This window comes from Branchiostoma belcheri, unplaced genomic scaffold (assembly GCF_001625305.1).
Source record: "Branchiostoma belcheri isolate BF01 breed outbred unplaced genomic scaffold, Haploidv18h27 scaffold60, whole genome shotgun sequence".
Lineage (NCBI taxonomy): Eukaryota > Metazoa > Chordata > Leptocardii > Amphioxiformes > Branchiostomatidae > Branchiostoma > Branchiostoma belcheri.
The window spans coordinates 1,102,333-1,120,394 of NW_017804243.1; the positions used below are offsets into that span (position 1 = coordinate 1,102,333).

Sequence of the window (18,062 nt, forward strand, 5' to 3'; positions counted from 1 at the left end):
AATAATTCAGAGCCCCTGTTTTATGTATTTTGTATGTATCTTAACCAGATACAAGTCTCTTTAAAACACATTGCATTTTAAAGAGACTTGTATCTATATCTAGTAGATACAGAAATTAAACACGGCTTACACAAAGTCTTAATGAATATCTTTATCCCCCCCCCTGCAGTGGGAAGCAGCCACAGCCTGTCTCCTACAAACTTTACAGGCATCAGCTGATGACGGGTGGGCGTGGTCACAGCTGGGCGACCTGTATGACAGGCAGGGGGAGAAGAAAAAAGGATCAACCTGTTTCCAACAGGCAGCGAAACTAACAGGTGTCTGTTCAAGTGCTCATGACATCAGAGTACAGCCTTATCCAGTGGTAGAAATACTTTTCTCCAGTGTTAAAAGCAATATTGCAGAATTTCAAGATTTGGTTTTGGATTTTGCAATTTCGAAATACTTTCTGCAAATACACACTTATAAGTCTGGACATAAACCCATGGCACTATACAAAATTGCTTGTCGGCAACATTTATATATTTTTGCAAGCAATTTGAAAAATACATCAAAAGTAATATTTTTTATGATGTCAGTAGTAAACACAAAGCTCTTAAACATTGTTATGCCGACATCATTGAGTCTAGCCTGATTTTTTCAGTCTGCAAAATTGCAGGTTGCTTAATTTTTCTTCTGCAATGTTGAAAATGTCTCTGCAAAATGCAGACTGGAGACGGGTATTTCTAACACTGTTATCTGATTGTAGTTGCCACAACTTACATGTATATGTATTTACCTGCGGCTAAGTGGCTAACAGACTACAATTTTTTTATAAATACACACGGTTCTCCATTACATTCGAGTTTTCAATGCCTCTCTTACATTTTATTTTTGCATTTCTGTATTTTTTACTGAGCTGATGTCATCGAGTTGTTGGAAGTTTGAGATTTTGAGGACGTTACTCAGTACATGGTCAGATAATGATATATCTCAAACCAACTTGCTTTCTGTGACTGTACTCTGTCATTAATGCGAATCGTGTCTCAGTTTAATGCTGTCCTTAGTGCTGAATTGCTTTCCTCTCACTTATTGGCCTTGATTCGTTATTATGTTGTTTTATAATTTCAGGGAAACTTACAGACTTTGTGAGGAAGTGGCATTTTTTAGGTAAGAAAAAGATATCATGGTTAGATTATTTCTTGCAGCGTGAACTATATGTACAATGTACACTGTTGTGAGTACAAACAGTATCATAATGATTGTGTTTACATGTGTATCTGCACCAAACATGTTCTTTACACCATATTAAATGTTTCCAGGTCCTACTACTGGTGACTACTACATGTACATGTTTGTATTTCACAGGCTAGCTCTTCAGCTGCAGGGCAAATGTAAAACATGTCCCCAAGAATATAAATTACATGCCTATCCTGGAGCTGAAGCCTTGGCCTAAAAATAGGCCCTGGAAACACTGTCTGACATTCATGTTACAAAAAACACTCTGAAATCTTTTCATTAATTATAACATGATTGTTAATTAACGGTGTTTGTTTCATTAACTTTTAGGCCCATTTGTGATTGGTAAGATTGAGATGGATGGTGACCCCATTGCATCCTGGGGAGGTATTGCCAACGTCTCCTCCACCAGGTTCAACAAGAAGGCTGTCTTCTACTCTGAGTTAGTACAGGGCGGGGAGGTTAAGTGGAGCATTGTTAACCAAAAGGTGAGAAAAATCATTCTGCATTTTTACAAAATGAAACAAACAAGATACAGTGTTTTTTTTTTAGAACAATGACCAAAAATTCCTATGACCTGATACACAGATTCAGGTGAAGGTTCAGATCTGAATTGCTAGGTATTAGGGTTAAAAGGGCTTGATCATGTACCACCTGCATGTACAGGTTATTGCAGGTAAACTTGGGGCTGTGAAGGTATTTCTGATGTCTAAGTGGTACCTACACCTACATGTAACTTGCACTGGTCCATGCGCTGGGTTTATTGTAATATGGCATTAGTTTCTGAAGTTTTAGTGTGATCCATATATCCACTCATGCACAACTTAGGAAGTCTATACATAATGTATTTCCTAAATTATGAGCGGTGCAGAAAGAATTTGTCTCACGCAGGTAACTGACTTTCAAAAACTCAAATGGTTACCAATCTTTGGAAAGTTTTGTACATCATAATGTAGCTTTGTTGACGTTCACATGTACAGTACTATTACTTAGCCTTACAGGGTGAGGTACAGGTGAAATACCAGATGTTTCTGTGTTTCCAGTCTGCAGGTGAGAGGTTGCAGGTGTCTCCGCAGCTGTCCTGGAATGACCTGGTCATGTCGCTGGGTTCCATGGCCATCACAGAGTGGCAGGGCTGGCTGGTCGGCGAGTTTGCCGTCAACGACAACGATGTCAAAGTGCTCGTACAAACCCTGGGTATGTATACAAGGACAAATACAAGTACCAAAAAGGTAATTAAGGTACATTTAGTCCCATAGTCTTTGGGTGGAGTGTATCCAGATGGATATCAAGGAGTGTGGTCTGTCTAGCACAGACCCACAGGACAGAGCCAGCTGGAAGCGTGGTGTCCTGAACAGCCGACTGCTGCCCACCCCTGGGACAGGGAAACCGGCAGCAGAATAATCTAAACCAGGATAGTGAGTGTGTCAGTGAGTCTTTCTAAGGCCATAGGGACAATGGGTTGTTGGTCCACTGTGTCTAGGGCACGGTATTGGAAGACAAACCAATCTCTATCTGCTTCCTCCGTCTTTTACCTCCCCAACCAAAGTCATGTACCCATTTTGTACCTAGGTACAGTGAGTTGAGTGAAGTGCCTTTCCCAAGGACACAATGTCTTGCCAGGAATTATACCCATGACCTCATTATCTTCCTTCCACTATCCCAAATTCTTGGTCATTTGATGCCACTTTTTAGAGTACAATATGTTATAGCTACATCTATAATGGGACAATAATAATTTACTGCTTTGGTGTAAAAGAGGTAGGTTCATTCTGATCTATACTGAAAGAACCCAGTGGTAGATTTAAAAGTTTTTGGGGTTACAGAGTTCCATATTCCCCTTTATGTAATCTCCATAATGCAGGGCTCAACATGCAGTTTTCTGCATTAAAAATATTACTGTGTTAAATTCCATGCACTGCCAGATAGAAATACCTACTAACACTAACCTGCATATGCAGGTGACATTTCCAGCCCTGCAATGTCTTTATTGCATAACAGTGATGAACATATTTCAACCCTTCTCAGGTGTGCCAACTTTCTACATAGACAACATCCCTATAGCTGGAGAGGTGTACCATAGAGACCAGTACTGGTAGGTCACTGATTTTGCTTGAAACTTGTTGATTTAATGGAATATTTATTTTCTTTCCAAAATATATACTTTACAGAATTAGTACATTTCATCGTTAGGTACATATAGATTAGAACATAATTCAAGTCCTTTTCTTTTTCTGCTGACTTGTGCAGGTTTTCTGTTCCTCTAACAAGAGGAATCCACACTGTATACATCCAACTGAGAACAAAAGTTACACAGGTAAGTGTTCAAACATCTGTCTGTTTCCAAGTTTAAACATCAAAGACACTAGTAACATGATCTATATATCTTAGATGGTACATGTCATTTTTTGGTTATGGAAGGAGATGATGAAGCAAAAAATGGTTCTTACACCAAACCAAGGAAACATCTATTAAAAGTTGACAAACATTTGCAAAGAAAATGCATAATGTTTAACTACCTTCAGATGGTCTAGCCCAACAAACTATTGCTCTGTTTATTCTTAATCAAAACATTCATATATATGGTCACCAGCTTCTCCAACCTTGTACTGGCACTCCAACACCTCAGAAATGTCTTCTACACCAGGAGTTACTATTGTGACAGTTTTTCTGGATTTGTTTGGAGAAGAAGAAGAAACAAAGCAAAAACCAATGATATGTTTTCATTTTGCAAAGGCAAAACATTAAATAGTTTTTATAATGGCATTTCAGCACCAAGGACAGACATGGAAACAAAGGTGCCCCAAACCAAGGAAACATGTACCAAAGAGAAACAAACAAATTTGCCTACTTGTAGATTATACCTAAATTTAAGTTAGACCAGAGTTTTGTGAACTAAAGAATACAATCATTGTGGCTTAGATGTAAGCAAGAGATATTATTGTAGATTTTATTTTGAAGCCGTTAAAACAAAGCATTAATTTTTTATTTCAATACCTCATTGACATCCTTACAATAGTTGTGTATCTTGTTTTCCAGCAATTGATTTTCAATCTAAAGCAGGCTGGTAAGTTCGGTTGTTTTTTTTAAACAGTGATTTTAGTCAGATTTCATTTTATCATACAAATAGATAATGCTATAAAAAGTATAATTTCCTCTTTTCAAGTTGAGAAATCTTTTCCCCTAATCATACATTTTCTGCCCTTACATTCTTACATTGCAGGAAGCAATGTATTAGAGGTTCTGACCCCTCCCTACCTACCAGACCTGCTAGATGGTAGAGTCCTTGGTCATGTGATCCCTCTGCCAATAGCCAATCACCATCCAACACACTGGATCAAGAACATCAGAATTTCATTGGTCAAGCAGGAAGGAGGCCCAAAAGTTTCAATCAGCCAACCAGAGATCAGCAGAAGGTTTTCAGTAGCACCTGGCCAGGTATCTGCCAGAAACTGCACTTATCTTGACTATCAGTTATCCTCCCAGATGCTTGCTAACATTGTATTTTGTGTCTTTTTGGAAATTTTCTATGGTAACTTCATTTATCAAATAAACATTGAATGTTGATCTCCTTTTCTACTATTTGTGCTGTATGTAGGTAAGAATACATGATGTGTACATCACAGCAAATGAAGGGGTGTCTTCAGTGAAGACTTCTTGTCAGGATATGAAGTAGGCACTCCAATTTCTCTTTACCACACATGTGTCATTTAATTTAGTTACTCTCTACTGGGTTGTCTCAGCACCTTTTAGAACACCTCTATGTGCCTTAGAAGTATAGAAGTATGGGAGGATGTACGTCCAACAAAATGTTTTTTCATCTCTTTTTTTATTGACAAGTCAAAAATATATTCAACAAAAAAGAAAACCACAGCACATATACAAAATAATTGAAATACTTGTGTAACAACAAAACTGAAACATCAAATGATGAAACAATGGTCTATGGCCATAATAATAATAGTGAAAATAATGAGAAAAATGAGAAACATATCAATCACATAATTGTTTATGTATACAATCAAATCAACTTAAATCAAAAGGACAGCAACCAAATGTTTGATTTTGAGATCTGTATCTGTATCTGTATAGCCGGTATAACCGCCTTTCGGCGTAACACACCAGCTTCGCAGGCACGTGGTGTGGCGGCAGCTGGCTATATTACACCGATCGACTTGTTACACCTAACCCTTGAACTTCTAGCTCTAGACATTGTTTAAAGCTATCTATTGACAATGCCTCTACTGTACTTGGTGACAGTGAGTTCCATTCTGCGATAGTTCTAGGAAAGAATGAATTCTTGAACACCTCAGTCCTCTGGTACTTGAAGGCATGGCTATTTCTTGTTCTCTTCTGGGCTGGTATTAGGTACTTAGTAGTTGGGATGTGTCATGGACAGAGTGAAAGACAGCTTTTCAAAGATTTTGTTAGAGAATGCAGGTCTTATATATTACCCTAGTGTGTTGACCACATGTAACATTATCTCTGTTCCCCCAGATTAACCCTACAAGTGAGCGGGTCGGAGGGCAACACTCAGGTCATCACCATCAGCCTGAGATGTCGCACATACGGACAGTCGTTTGTTTTCACTTTCCTGGACCATGATGGATCCGTAGGTCACTTTGCACAACATATTAAACAGCGAAATCATATGCTTTTATTAAATTAGTATGAATCAATAATAAATCACACACACATGGGCTTTGTAAGGCTGATGATGTGTTAAAGAATCAGGCTCTGAAAATTTGTGAAGTCAGTATCTAAAGAATCTGGTTCAAGTGACCATCTACAGCAATAAGAGAAAATTCTAAGCCAAAATTGTAAAGTTTATTCTGTTGGGACCTTATGGATGACATTGAAAGAATGGTAAGGCCAATTTAATTTGTTGTTTCTCGGATTTGCCCTGTCTATTTTTTTCTGATTTGCAAAAAAAAAAGAAACATGTTTATTGTTCTAAATAAACTGCAGAATGCTCAATGAAAAGACATTTTGACCCCAACGGTTGAAGAATGTCCATTTCTTCCTAGTTGTTAAAGTTGTTCAATGTAACAATGCAATTTGGTTTCACTAAAAGTTCAAAATCTATTGTTTTAATTATAAACCAGCCTGGTATGTTCACTTCATGGCTCATATTGTAACATTTCCGGCTATCATGGGGTGCCTTGGCCTGTTTTTTTTTGCCCTGTCGCTTCATATTTTTTCTGAAAAAAATCCGAGAAACAACCAATTAAATTGGTATGGCCTAATATAGACACAAACCCTTGTTTGTATGAACTGTAGGTTCAGCATGCAGCAGCTATCCCACCTCTACAGGACTGTGTGACCAGTAGGTGTCCGGTAAGTACGACATATGTTTAGAACCCTAAATATCTTTCTTGACACTGATTGTTACAGTTCTTGTTTGTCAACAATTGTTCTTACCTTTAAATCAGTTCTCAAGAAAACCTGTTATAATACATGATGGTAAAAATATTCCCACTACCAAAAAGAGCATTTTAAAAATCATATCTTGTTCAATGCCTCCCTTTATTATTGAGGTATGCCAATTCGATGGATAAATATCAACAGCCATATAACTGTTACATGAAACAGTAATATTTTAATTCTATGGTTTGACTTGTGTTTTCAGGTGTTACTGACTCATCATGGCACAGGTATGTGTGGTAATGATATTGTAAAGATAAATGGTTCAATCAAAAAATATCAAAATGAAAATAGTGTATATGATGGCATTTCAGCACCAAGGACAGACATGTACATGCAGGTTTACTGAAACTGATTCTGAAACTGTACATTTTACCAGAAAGCAAATTTAAAGCAGTTTGCTGTCATCTCTTGAATCAATGCATAATTTCTATGTTAACCTTGATAAGTTAACATGAGCAATTCACGCAGCTAGGAAATTTGAGACTTCAACATTTTCTCAGTTCAATATGAATATAAAGACAACAAGAAGTAATCTTCATTCGTCCTTATTTTGCGTTTTTGTGGTGTCCCGTTTGAAGGTGTGTCTGCTCAGAACCAGGCAGACAGTTATAAGAGAATGGAGGGTGGAGACTGGAAGTTTGGTATAGAAACAGCCTGGACTCTGGCTCCAACAAGGTCAGCTTAATGATGCTCCCTTCATTTCCACTAATCAGCAATTGATGAGCAACTGTACAGCGATCAAAATTGGATCTGTGTGACCCTTGATTTTCATAATTTGAATATGATGCAAGATGTAAAAGTACATTTAAAAGACAACAAAACACAGGCATTGTAAAAAAAAAAGTTCTTTTGGTAACTTAGTGGTCGCTCAGCAGTTACAGCCTTTAGCGGAAAGTTTTTTTAAGTTAAATCCTTTCTGCACCATGGGGTGCATAGGGCAACACCCATCTCCGGTTCAGTAGCCCTTGGGCCACACAATTGTGCAATCTCTACAGAAGGGGGCTAGTCCACTGGTAGTATTGTGTGTTTAACTCCCATACTCTTTCCCAAATGCTGAGTGCTAAGCAGGGAATCAAAGCAGTTTGTACCATTTTTAAAGTCTTTGGTATGACTCGGCCGGGGATTGAACTCAGGACCTACCGAATGCAAGCACTGTACCCACTTGGCCATTGCTCCAGTTCGAAGTGGAAAGGGGGTAGTAAAGTACACAGTGGCAGTATTGATGATAAGCATGTTTTCCTTTTTCATGCACATACATGTACGTACACTTTCAACATTTTTCCTTCTCCCATAGGCATGGAGCACACAACTGGGAGGGTCCAGGAGCGTTAACATCCATGACAGCATTGCACCGCTTACAAGAGGTACATTAATTTTGATTTATATATCTATTACCCTATAGCACCCTCAACAAAGTTTGGGTACCATACATACAAAACATACATGACATACAAAACTGTAGAACAAAAAAAGAAATACTTCATAAAATGCAAAAACAGGCCACTACTATAGCAGCTACTGTTGTTACCTTACACTTTGCTGTCTTTACACCTTAAGACATTGTCATTAAATCAGAATGCCATAGGAAATACACAGAGACAGAGAGCGTAGGAAATGGGCCTAACAGAAGTTATTTTGCATGTTGCTATACAGTTATATTATTGCCCATATCAGCATTATATTTTATTTCTCATGCCTTTAACATTTCAGTTGGTAGAATCAGCATCCTGGATACAGAACAAGGTGGACCCACAGAGGGTGATCTTTGCAGGACACTCCATGGGGGGCCACGGGGCGTGGCACCTAGCAACCCGCCATGCCGACAGGGCCCTGGCCGTGGTGTCTCTGGCCGGGTGGATCAAGAAGGAAGAGTATGGGGACAGCAATGTTTTCTTCAGGTAAGAATGTTATAATATTGTTAGGCCACACCAATTACATTTGTTGGTTCTCAGATTTTTTCAGAAAAAATATGAAGCAACAGGGAAAACAATGTATAAATACATTGTAAAAAGCCCAGATGCCAGGATTGAAGCCATGACATACCAGCCTGGTTTATAACTCAAATAATGAATTTCAACCCTTTTATCAAACCCGTGCATTGATTGATGGAAAAAAACTGTAACAACTAGGAAGACAAGGAGCTGGATAAAGTTCATAGTGCATTTTGTTAGTCCCATGTACTTTTTTCAGACAGTAGTGGGCAGTGAGTTGTTGATCCACTGTGTCTGGGACACAGTATTGGAAGGTTGTGCCTATATCTCTCCTTTCACCACTTTTTACCTCCCTAACCAAAGTCATGTACCCATTATACACCTTGATGGAGTGAGGAAAGTCATGTAAAATGCCTTTCTCAAAACATCTTGCCATAAAAGCTATGCATCAAAACTTCTTGTTCTGGTGTCTGCTAGCCTAACAACCTGGCCGTTTAGCACCACTGAAGCAGAGAAAGACAGAAACATATATTAGCTATTTACATGTAAATGGCTCTCATAATCCTGTAGTCATTATATGCAGATGTTGGGGCTCAATTAAAAATTTTGTCTTCCCTTTCAGACATGACATCAGTACCAGTACTGCTGACCCTTCAGTAAAAGCTATTATGGAGGTGAGTATAATTTGTTCAACTGAACTCTTCCTTCTCAAGTAGCCATTTAGCACCAACTTTGTATTGTTTATAGGGTTATCAGGGAGAAGGTTGAAGGGTGATATGTAATCTTTAATAGCATGGATCCTGATTTGCATTCTGCTCATATGTGTTTCAAACAGTCAAAAGTTTGTTGGACTCAACCAATGACTTGGTTTTTCATTACTTTTTTCCAGTCTTGCATTGCAGAAAATGATGCAGACAGACATGTGTCAAACCTACAAGTGGGTTTCTATAGAATTGTGTTTTCAAAGAGATTAGTAAACAGTTATCTGTTAACTAACTGTTTCTTGCTCTCCTGTCTTGCACTGAATTTATTTAATAATTATTAATCCTTTGCAGAAGGAAAACATAGTGTCTTTTTCTTCTTCTTCTCCTTTTTCCTTCTTCTTCTTCTCAAAACAAAGAAGGCCAATAACCTGGACCAGATGGCTGTCACCATTGTGACTTTGCTGTAGCAGACATGCTTTGGTATTGGATTACATTAAGTAGCAAGTGGCAGTACATAGTTGGAGGCACTGGTCACCATGTTTTATTAACAGAATTAACTGAGTGTTTTAGTAATAATAAACAGAGCAGTAGTTTGATGGGAATTTTGGATTGACCATGTGAAGGTACCGTTAAATATTATGCATTTGTTTGAAATAAAAGTTACTTTTCTAGTTTAAAACAGTCTTTCCTGGCATAGGGAGTTCCAGTGCTTACCAGGATTGGTGCAGATGACCGAACTGTTCACCCATTCTTTGTCAGGTATGGTCAAATAAACAAATGAAGAATAATGCTAATAACTATTGCCTACTGATTTCTCACATAAAAAAAGAAAACTTTGTAAGGGTTGGAAAAATCTAGTCCTTCAGTCTTGGAAATTTGTCAAGAGTCCTGTTATTTCCTTCACAACAGCCATGTACTAAAAACAATGATTAATTGTGCTCCGTTATTTTCCAGACGAATGTACCGCCTTCTCCAGGAGACAGGGCTGAATGTTACGTACAGTGAGCTGCCTAAGAAGGAACACTGGTGGTGGGACACCTGGTAAGTATGGCTGCCTTTGTCTAGTGTCAATGAAGCTACAATATTTGTTTTTGTTGGTTTGTTTGTTTTTCCTAACCGGTTTACCACCTTTAGGTCATAGCACACTGGTTTTGTACAGTAAGTACAAGCTGAGTAAGGCCAGACTGTAATGTTTGAACCACTCACACTGGGAAGGTCCCCTAGTATTTCAATGAGTGCGATAGGTACTGGAATGGCTCTTCTCAAATGCAGGACCTCCAGCTGTACATCCCATCAGGAAAGATTTTCCTCACTGAATCTACTTAGTTTTAAGCTGTGGAAATAAGTGAGAAAATAGGTGTAAAGTGCATTTCCCAAGGACACAACAGTGTCTAATGGAAAGCACTTCATAATAAAAATTAAACTGTTCTCAAACTAAGGAAAAATGACTCACCAAGAATTTTTTACTGAATCACTCGGTCTTCATCAGCTTTCTCACCCAAGTCAGGGTTTTTCTTTAGGTTAATTTTTTCTTCAGTTTCATTTTCATTATGTATTTTACCAACTCAGATGCACTTTCATGCTAAAAAGCACTTCAATGTTTCCCAGGGACACCAATGATGGAGGTGCAGTGAACGACCCACAGCTGAGGCAGTTTGAAATGGAACATTCCAGACCAGAGACGGACACAACTGAAGAGGGAAGTTGTTCTCGGGACGGGGCTGACTGTGCAACCTCTCAGGGCTCCAACAGATACAAGAAGTTAGTTTTACATTTTGACTTTGTTTAGCAGTGGAAGGAATCTTGTTTTCTATACCTAATTTTGTGAATAGTGTAGTAGCTATAGATATAAGATGCAAAGTTTAGGATAAGTGTTGATTACCAAACATGTACAAGAATAGCTAAGATCACTATTGATGTAGTGCTATCCAGGACTTAGTGCTATCCATGGTACTGAATCCATGGTGCTGACTCCATGGTGCTGAATCCGTGGTGCTAAATCCGTGGTGCTGACTCCATGGTGCTGAATTCATGGTGCTGAATTCATTGTGCTGAATCCATGGTGCTGAATTCATGGTGCTGAATTCATTGTGCTGAATCCATGGTGCTGAATTCATGGTGCTGAATCCATGGTGCTGAATCCGTGGTGCTAAATCCGTGGTGCTGACTCCATGGTGCTGACTCCATGGTGCTGAATTCATGGTGCTGAATTCATTGTGCTGAATCCATGGTGCTGAATTCATGGTGCTGAATCCATGATGCTGAATCCACGGTGCTGAATCCATAGTGTTGAATCCATGGTGCTGAATCTGTGATGCTGAATCCATGGTGCTAAATCCGTGGTGCTGAATTCATGGTGCTGACTCCATGGTGCTGACTCCATGGTGCTGAATCCATGGTGCTGAATTCATGGTGCTGAATTCATGGTACTGAATCCGTGGTGCTAAATCCGTGGTGCTGAATCCATGGTGCTGAATCCATGGTACTGAATCCATTGTGCTGATTCCATGGTGCTGAATCCATGATGCTGAATCCATAGTGTTGAATCCATGGTGCTGAATCCATGGTGCTGAATGACTATCAAATGGGCTGCAATGATAACTTCTTCACACCAAATAGCCATAGATTGTAGGGACCTCACAGTTCTATTTCCCAATGTCCAGGTTACCTGATGGCAGCTACACCCTGACTGTGATGAACCCTGCTTCAGTAGAGGGTGGGAGGGGGGTACAAGTCCTACAGCAGACTGTACCCATGAGAACCAGCACAGTCAAGGTCAAATATCTTGGTTTCATTCTTATTTAGTTATGAAATATTTCATCCCATCTACTTACGCATTAAGCATATCATGATTCTACAAACATTTGTCTTACATAGTGCTAGTGCATAGCTTTCAAAAGACCATGGAAAATTAGAAACTTAAATTTTATTCTTATGGAATGACTAGCTTTTACACTAATCTTTGTTCTTACCAGACGTTGTGGAAATATGATATCTGCAGGCATTTATGTGAAAGAAAAAGACACCATGAGTTGAGAAATCAACTTAAATTTTTGTAGTGTCAGTACCATGTGAACAGCTCTGCTGCAGCTATTTTCAGTGACATTCTTTGAGTACATGGTCCTTGAGGAAGCATGGGTGGATTGTCTCAATAAGGGTTGAGAAAGCAACTGTCATTTTTGTCCTAACTCTAGATGGAGTTCCAACCTGGACAAGCCATACTGGAGACACAGAATGTCGCTCGCTTCAGTCTGTATGAACCTGACCTTCATCCTGTAGGGTGGGCCAAAAGGACACTCGAGGTCGACGGGGTCACTTTTCAGGACACACATGATGTTACTGAGAGTGGGGTCAACTTCTGCAAGAAGGAAGGTAATTCAGAAAGGAATATTAACAATACGAACAAAGACACCATCAGAACATGCTGTCCCAGGGCAAAACGCAGAAGATAATATGCATAGCTCTTCTACAGCTCTCTACAAAATGTGTTATTTCAGATTGCATTCACATTTCTAAGGAGGACATCCTATTTGTGGTTTGGAAATGTTACATTGGAAAACATGTCTTATACAGCAGACAAAATTTTGATGCAACATTATGACCAAATATCCAACAGAGACAGTGCTTTTATGCAGGTGCAGTACGTTCTGCCAATGTGCTTTTAGTAACCTTACTGGAAAATTGTCGAGCATTATCTGAGATTTCATTGACTATGTAGTCAAGAAGTTTGTATGTTCTTTCATTGCCAGGTACATGGAACCTTTGTAGTGACGGTGAGAGTTTTGAAACTGAAGGACAAAGAGGTCCACACAACATGGGACCTGCCAGGAGGGTGGCAGAACACAGGTTCCTCATAGTCACTGGTAAGTACACAGTGAACCTCAACACCAAGCAAAATTCTATGTGCAAACAGCAAGCATTCATATTATGTTCACCTTGATAGACAAGCTAAATTCTGTAAGTCTTGTGAAGCTTTTACTGTATGAGATGTACAGTGACTGTAATTGTATGTTATCTAATGATAATAAAATAATGATAGATGTATCATAATAAAAAAATTATGTATCTTCTCCTCTCCTGAAAGAGTTGCAGTCACTTAATAGCTAAAACAGAGACAAAAACACCTGGTCCAATAAATAAAAATATTGGATGTTTGTCTTACCTGCATTACCCCCATGGCAATCTTTTGGTTGATACAAGACAATATGTAACTGACAAGGCAGTATCCAATATGCCACCGTAAAAAGGTACCAGTACAAAAAAAGGAAGCCTGATAAATATACCTATAGTAAAAAGACTTTAAAAAATAAGCCAAAGCCTAAACCTTACTTGGAGAGTACCATCTAAGGCTTAGGTCACAATTCCAAACCACAGCCCGGCCAGGTTGTTTGCATAAATGGAAGATCCATATCAACAATATACACAAATTTTTACTCTTGATTATTTTTATTATATGTGTGTTTTGTGTTTGTTATTTTTTATATCGTAGTTGTCATTCCTAGAAACTACTGTCCAGTCTGGCCCTTGTTTAGGAGTTGTGACCTTAGCATAAGTTATACAGTTCTGTTTGTATGGCCTGCCCAGGGACCCATGGTCCTGCACCTGTGACTGCCCAGCTGGAGAGGCTAGGTGTTTACCTGGCCAACCTATTCCACCTGACCTCCGACACCTCCGCATCTATGGTCAAGGACACAGAGCTCAGGACAGAGGACGCAGGTCAGTTATGAAGGTCATAAAAAAGAGTAACAAACAAATTTTCAAAACCCTTTGTGGGTAAAAGCAACCAAGCAGAATTATTGAAAAAAAGGTAAAGGTAATCCCCAAACTTTTCTAAGGCTGTAGGGTCAGTGAGTTGTTCGTCCACATAGTCCACTGTGTCTTGGACACGGTATTGGAAGGTGGACTCCATCCCTCTCCTTCTACTGTCTTTTTTCCTCCCCAACTGAAGTCTGATACTCATTTTACACCTGGGTAGAGGGAGGAAAGTTGAGTAAAGTGCCTTTCTCGATGGTACAGCGTCTTGCCAGGAATACAAGGAATCAAACCTTTGTCCTCTCCATCTTGTATCTGCTTACCACTTCAAGCCACTCGATGTTGTGAAAGGTTTTTTTTCACATATTACTGTCATAAAACTTGCTTTATCACAGGATAATTGCTTGCAACTATGTATAGAATACTTACTAAAAAGGTCACATATTATCCTAATAATGGACTACAAGTATAACCATATACTAGTAACTGAATTTCCTACATTTTGTGTTTTACAGAATTGCACAATCTGATTGTGATAGGTGGACCTAAAGAAAACAGTTGGGCAGCAGATTTCATCAACACTGTTCCGTTAGGTTGGGATGAAAAAGGTATGAGACTTTCAAACTTGGTCTGTGTCACTGTTTTCCCTCAATTTCGATCAAAATTGATGGAAAAGAGTGATATCAAAAACAAAGGTTAGGAATAATGCCAACAAAGAAAGACAATTGTGAGTATTCTAGAGTCTGTAATGCATTACAGCTTCATTAACTTATTACTATATGTTGATTCCTCTTGCAATGATAAGTTGATAACTATCAATTTAATGAATTGATTGCTAGCAATATAAGTATCATGATTTTCTCTTTGTAAATAAATGTTATAAATCTGCAATAGAGCAAGGCAACTACTCAATGAAATCTCCACCATTCAGTAAGTTTCTTTACAATGTACTTTGGCTGGCTGCTGAAAGAAACGTTTTATCTACATGTATTTGTGAGGCCACACCAATATGATTTGTTCAATCTCGGATTGCCCACTTCAGTTTTTTTTCTGATTTCAAAAAAAAGAAATCTGAATCAACTCCAAAATATTCATATTTTGGTCCCAGAACATTTGGAGGAGGCCCCTTCTCTTCTGGGTTGTTCCAGTTTTCCAGCTATCAGTGCAGTGGTTTGATTAAAGATTTGAAATTGATTGTTTGCATTACAAACCAGCCTGGTATGTTGACTAAGTGACTCCTATGGTTAGCATTGGGGTTATCATAGGATGCCTACTTCTGTTTTTATTTCATTTTCCCTGTTGCTTCATAATTTTTTCTGAAAAAATCTGACAACCAACAAATCAAATTGGTGTGGTCTAAAAAGGAAAAAGAAATAAATATTTAGACCATGATGTCTCTCACTTCAGGCCTGACCTTGGGAGACTGTCGTTTCACCCACCCTCGTACCGGTGCCCTGTTCCTGGCCAGGCATGCTGGGAAGGGCCTGTCCCTGGTGCTGATGGGTAATTCCCTGTCAGGGCTGGAGGATGTCGTACAGCTGGGCAGACCCACCATCCCTCCCATGACAAGGTCTCCTGTAAGTAACACTCCAATGGCAAATGAGTTTATTATTTCATAACCTCTGGGTACAGTCTGAGGTATTGTTTGGAATGTTTTTGTGTGTTTTGTGTTCATAGGTAATTGAATGAAGGCCACTTAAATGATGAATGGTAGGAAGAGGGGGGGGGGATTTGGTAAGTCAACACTCCTTTATGGCCTCCAGGTATAGAGGTATTGCTTGGGATGTGTTTGTCTATTGTCTATTGTTTGTAATTGGATACAATAGAGTGGCAGGAAGGGAGAGGGGATTTGGTTACTGCAGATTGACCTTAAGGTCAAGTTGGAAGGAAGTGATTGCTGGCCATCCGAGGAAATGGTGGCCTCACCCACACAAATCACCCACAAGGCTAAGACTGCAACATCAAAAGAACATTATTATACATAGAGAATATTACTTAATATATAATAAATTGCATATTAATTATAGTAGAGCTTTTTTAAATTGATGGCTTTTTTTAATGTGGCACTCAAAGGGTACATATACCCAGTAGAATTATGAAAGTTGACCTTATATCATAGCAGCACACAATGGAGTCTTGGGCTCTTCTCATACCAAGGAGTGCAAAGTTTGCGTTTTTTTCCAATCCTTATTCCCGTATATCTTTGTGTTTACTTCACCATTTTTCACAAGGGTTTTAGAATTTTACCTTTTTGCTGCAAAATCTACCACACTCCAGTAATGTTTTTTTTTTTACTACAGTTCTCCAACCTGGTGCCTGACTTTGTCCTGACTGGCCCAGAGTTCCAGAGAAGTGGCCCAGGTGGTTACCTGTGTGCTGGGTTCTGGGGAAACCATTGGGACCTGAGGAGGGAGCTTGTATCATGTGCCTGCTAGAGCACATCGGCAGCAGAACGTACTGTGCCTGTACTCTGCAAGCAAAGTTTAGGCTTTGGCTTAGTTTTCATGTGCTTTTAGGTGGTTTTTTTTTTGGGGGGGGGGCTGTTTTTTGTGGTGGTATCTTTTTTACACGAACCCTTTGGGTGGCAAATATAGTAACTGCCAGGCAAATGGATACTACCTGGCCAATCTGATTCTGCCTTTTAGCCACCAAAAATCTGCTTGGAGATTACTGTGCTTACACAAAACCTGGATTCCTCACGGGTTTTGTTGGATGTACTTTGGTGCACATTGCATCAGAATTTAGCCTGTTGCAGGCTTTTCTGACAAAACATTTGAAAATAGATTCTGCCAATACACTATGGGTCTCACGCAGGTGCAATACATTCTGCTAACACCAAAGAAATCTCTTGGTTCTCTAATTTTTCAGGAAAAATAGGCAGGTAGAATAAAAGTAAAAAAAAGAAACTACACTGTTTGAGGCATTCTGCAATATAATATTCACATAGACCCAAAATGCTTTGACTGCCAGAGCCATAATCCTAAAGGGTGCATTTGATATTTTTTCAAGTAAAAATTGAAGCAGTGAGTTGCGTGACCTAATATCAATATGTGTTAACTTTGCATACTGGTACAGTCCTAGAGATTGATCTTAAGTGCACAAGATTGAAATTATGTATAGATAGATGTTTAAAAAAGGCTGCTGGATTTTCTTGGATTTAAAGGTTGGTATGCAAGGAAAATTTCACATAATAGTGCTGTCTTGTTTTACAGGGGAAAATAATCTGTTCATGGATATTTTTCTGCAATAGTTTTGGCAATGGTTGTTTTTACTCTATGCTGCTTTCCACTTTTTGGTGCAATAATTCTAATGACTGACTCTGTGATTTGGTGACTTGGGAGATTTTCATTACAATACATTTTCATAGGATTTACTGTGTGATTGAAAACTTTTTTTTGGGGGGGGGGCAAAAATTCATGCGTGCCCGGATATCATCCATATAATCAAATCAACATGCCCTAATGGTGGATTAAGATATCAAAGGGAGGAACTGTGTGATATGTTAAACAGGGCACTGTTAGCAGAGCTCTACATCAAAGCAATCAAACTTGCATTGTAAAGGGAAGTTTGTTACCAAGGCCATTGTTCTGTAATATCAGACATAACACAGTATAATACAACACAGCTCACTCCGCACTTCAGAATACATGTATTTACATGTAGCAGTGTTTTCAACACTGTAGTGACTGCAGTCTGGTACACAATTTGATCTTGTTCTTCAAAATCATTTTGTGCATAAAAATATAATAATAACTGCATGCATACATTGTATACCACAGTAGTCCTCTTTGGATAAAATGCATAAAAATGAACATGTGATCATCCTGTCTTATAAATTACTACTGTCACTTTTCTTCTGAATATAGACTAATGTGTCCTGAGTGTATATTGCCTGCTACTAAAATCATTTCATGTGCAGAAAGCTCAGTTGAAAAAAAATATCACGCATCATTTGACAATGACTTGTATCATGAGCTTTGCTCAACAACCATTTTGCACCAAGCTGGTGTTTTGATTTTTTTTTTACAAA

General features: G+C 38.8%; 1 protein-coding gene across 1 annotated transcript in view; it reads left to right on the forward strand.

Annotated features, from left to right (window-relative positions):
- LOC109482801 (uncharacterized secreted protein ARB_06907-like) overlaps positions 1-18,059 on the forward strand; it is a 19,796-nt gene extending 1,737 nt beyond the window's left edge. The window contains exons 3-29 of the mRNA XM_019785641.1: positions 170-317; positions 1,111-1,149; positions 1,549-1,706; positions 2,262-2,415; positions 3,247-3,313; positions 3,469-3,535; positions 4,258-4,285; positions 4,442-4,656; positions 4,817-4,890; positions 5,716-5,830; positions 6,499-6,555; positions 6,848-6,872; positions 7,224-7,320; positions 7,940-8,009; positions 8,356-8,543; positions 9,199-9,250; positions 9,466-9,513; positions 9,978-10,039; positions 10,235-10,321; positions 10,889-11,041; positions 11,944-12,055; positions 12,475-12,652; positions 13,030-13,143; positions 13,865-13,996; positions 14,548-14,640; positions 15,440-15,609; positions 16,333-18,059. Of these exons, the coding sequence (XP_019641200.1) occupies positions 170-317; positions 1,111-1,149; positions 1,549-1,706; positions 2,262-2,415; positions 3,247-3,313; positions 3,469-3,535; positions 4,258-4,285; positions 4,442-4,656; positions 4,817-4,890; positions 5,716-5,830; positions 6,499-6,555; positions 6,848-6,872; positions 7,224-7,320; positions 7,940-8,009; positions 8,356-8,543; positions 9,199-9,250; positions 9,466-9,513; positions 9,978-10,039; positions 10,235-10,321; positions 10,889-11,041; positions 11,944-12,055; positions 12,475-12,652; positions 13,030-13,143; positions 13,865-13,996; positions 14,548-14,640; positions 15,440-15,609; positions 16,333-16,467 (2,838 nt within the window). The 3' untranslated portion in view covers positions 16,468-18,059. The remainder of the gene's footprint in view (positions 1-169; positions 318-1,110; positions 1,150-1,548; positions 1,707-2,261; positions 2,416-3,246; positions 3,314-3,468; positions 3,536-4,257; positions 4,286-4,441; positions 4,657-4,816; positions 4,891-5,715; positions 5,831-6,498; positions 6,556-6,847; positions 6,873-7,223; positions 7,321-7,939; positions 8,010-8,355; positions 8,544-9,198; positions 9,251-9,465; positions 9,514-9,977; positions 10,040-10,234; positions 10,322-10,888; positions 11,042-11,943; positions 12,056-12,474; positions 12,653-13,029; positions 13,144-13,864; positions 13,997-14,547; positions 14,641-15,439; positions 15,610-16,332) is intronic.
- Positions 18,060-18,062: the final 3 nt, after the last annotated feature.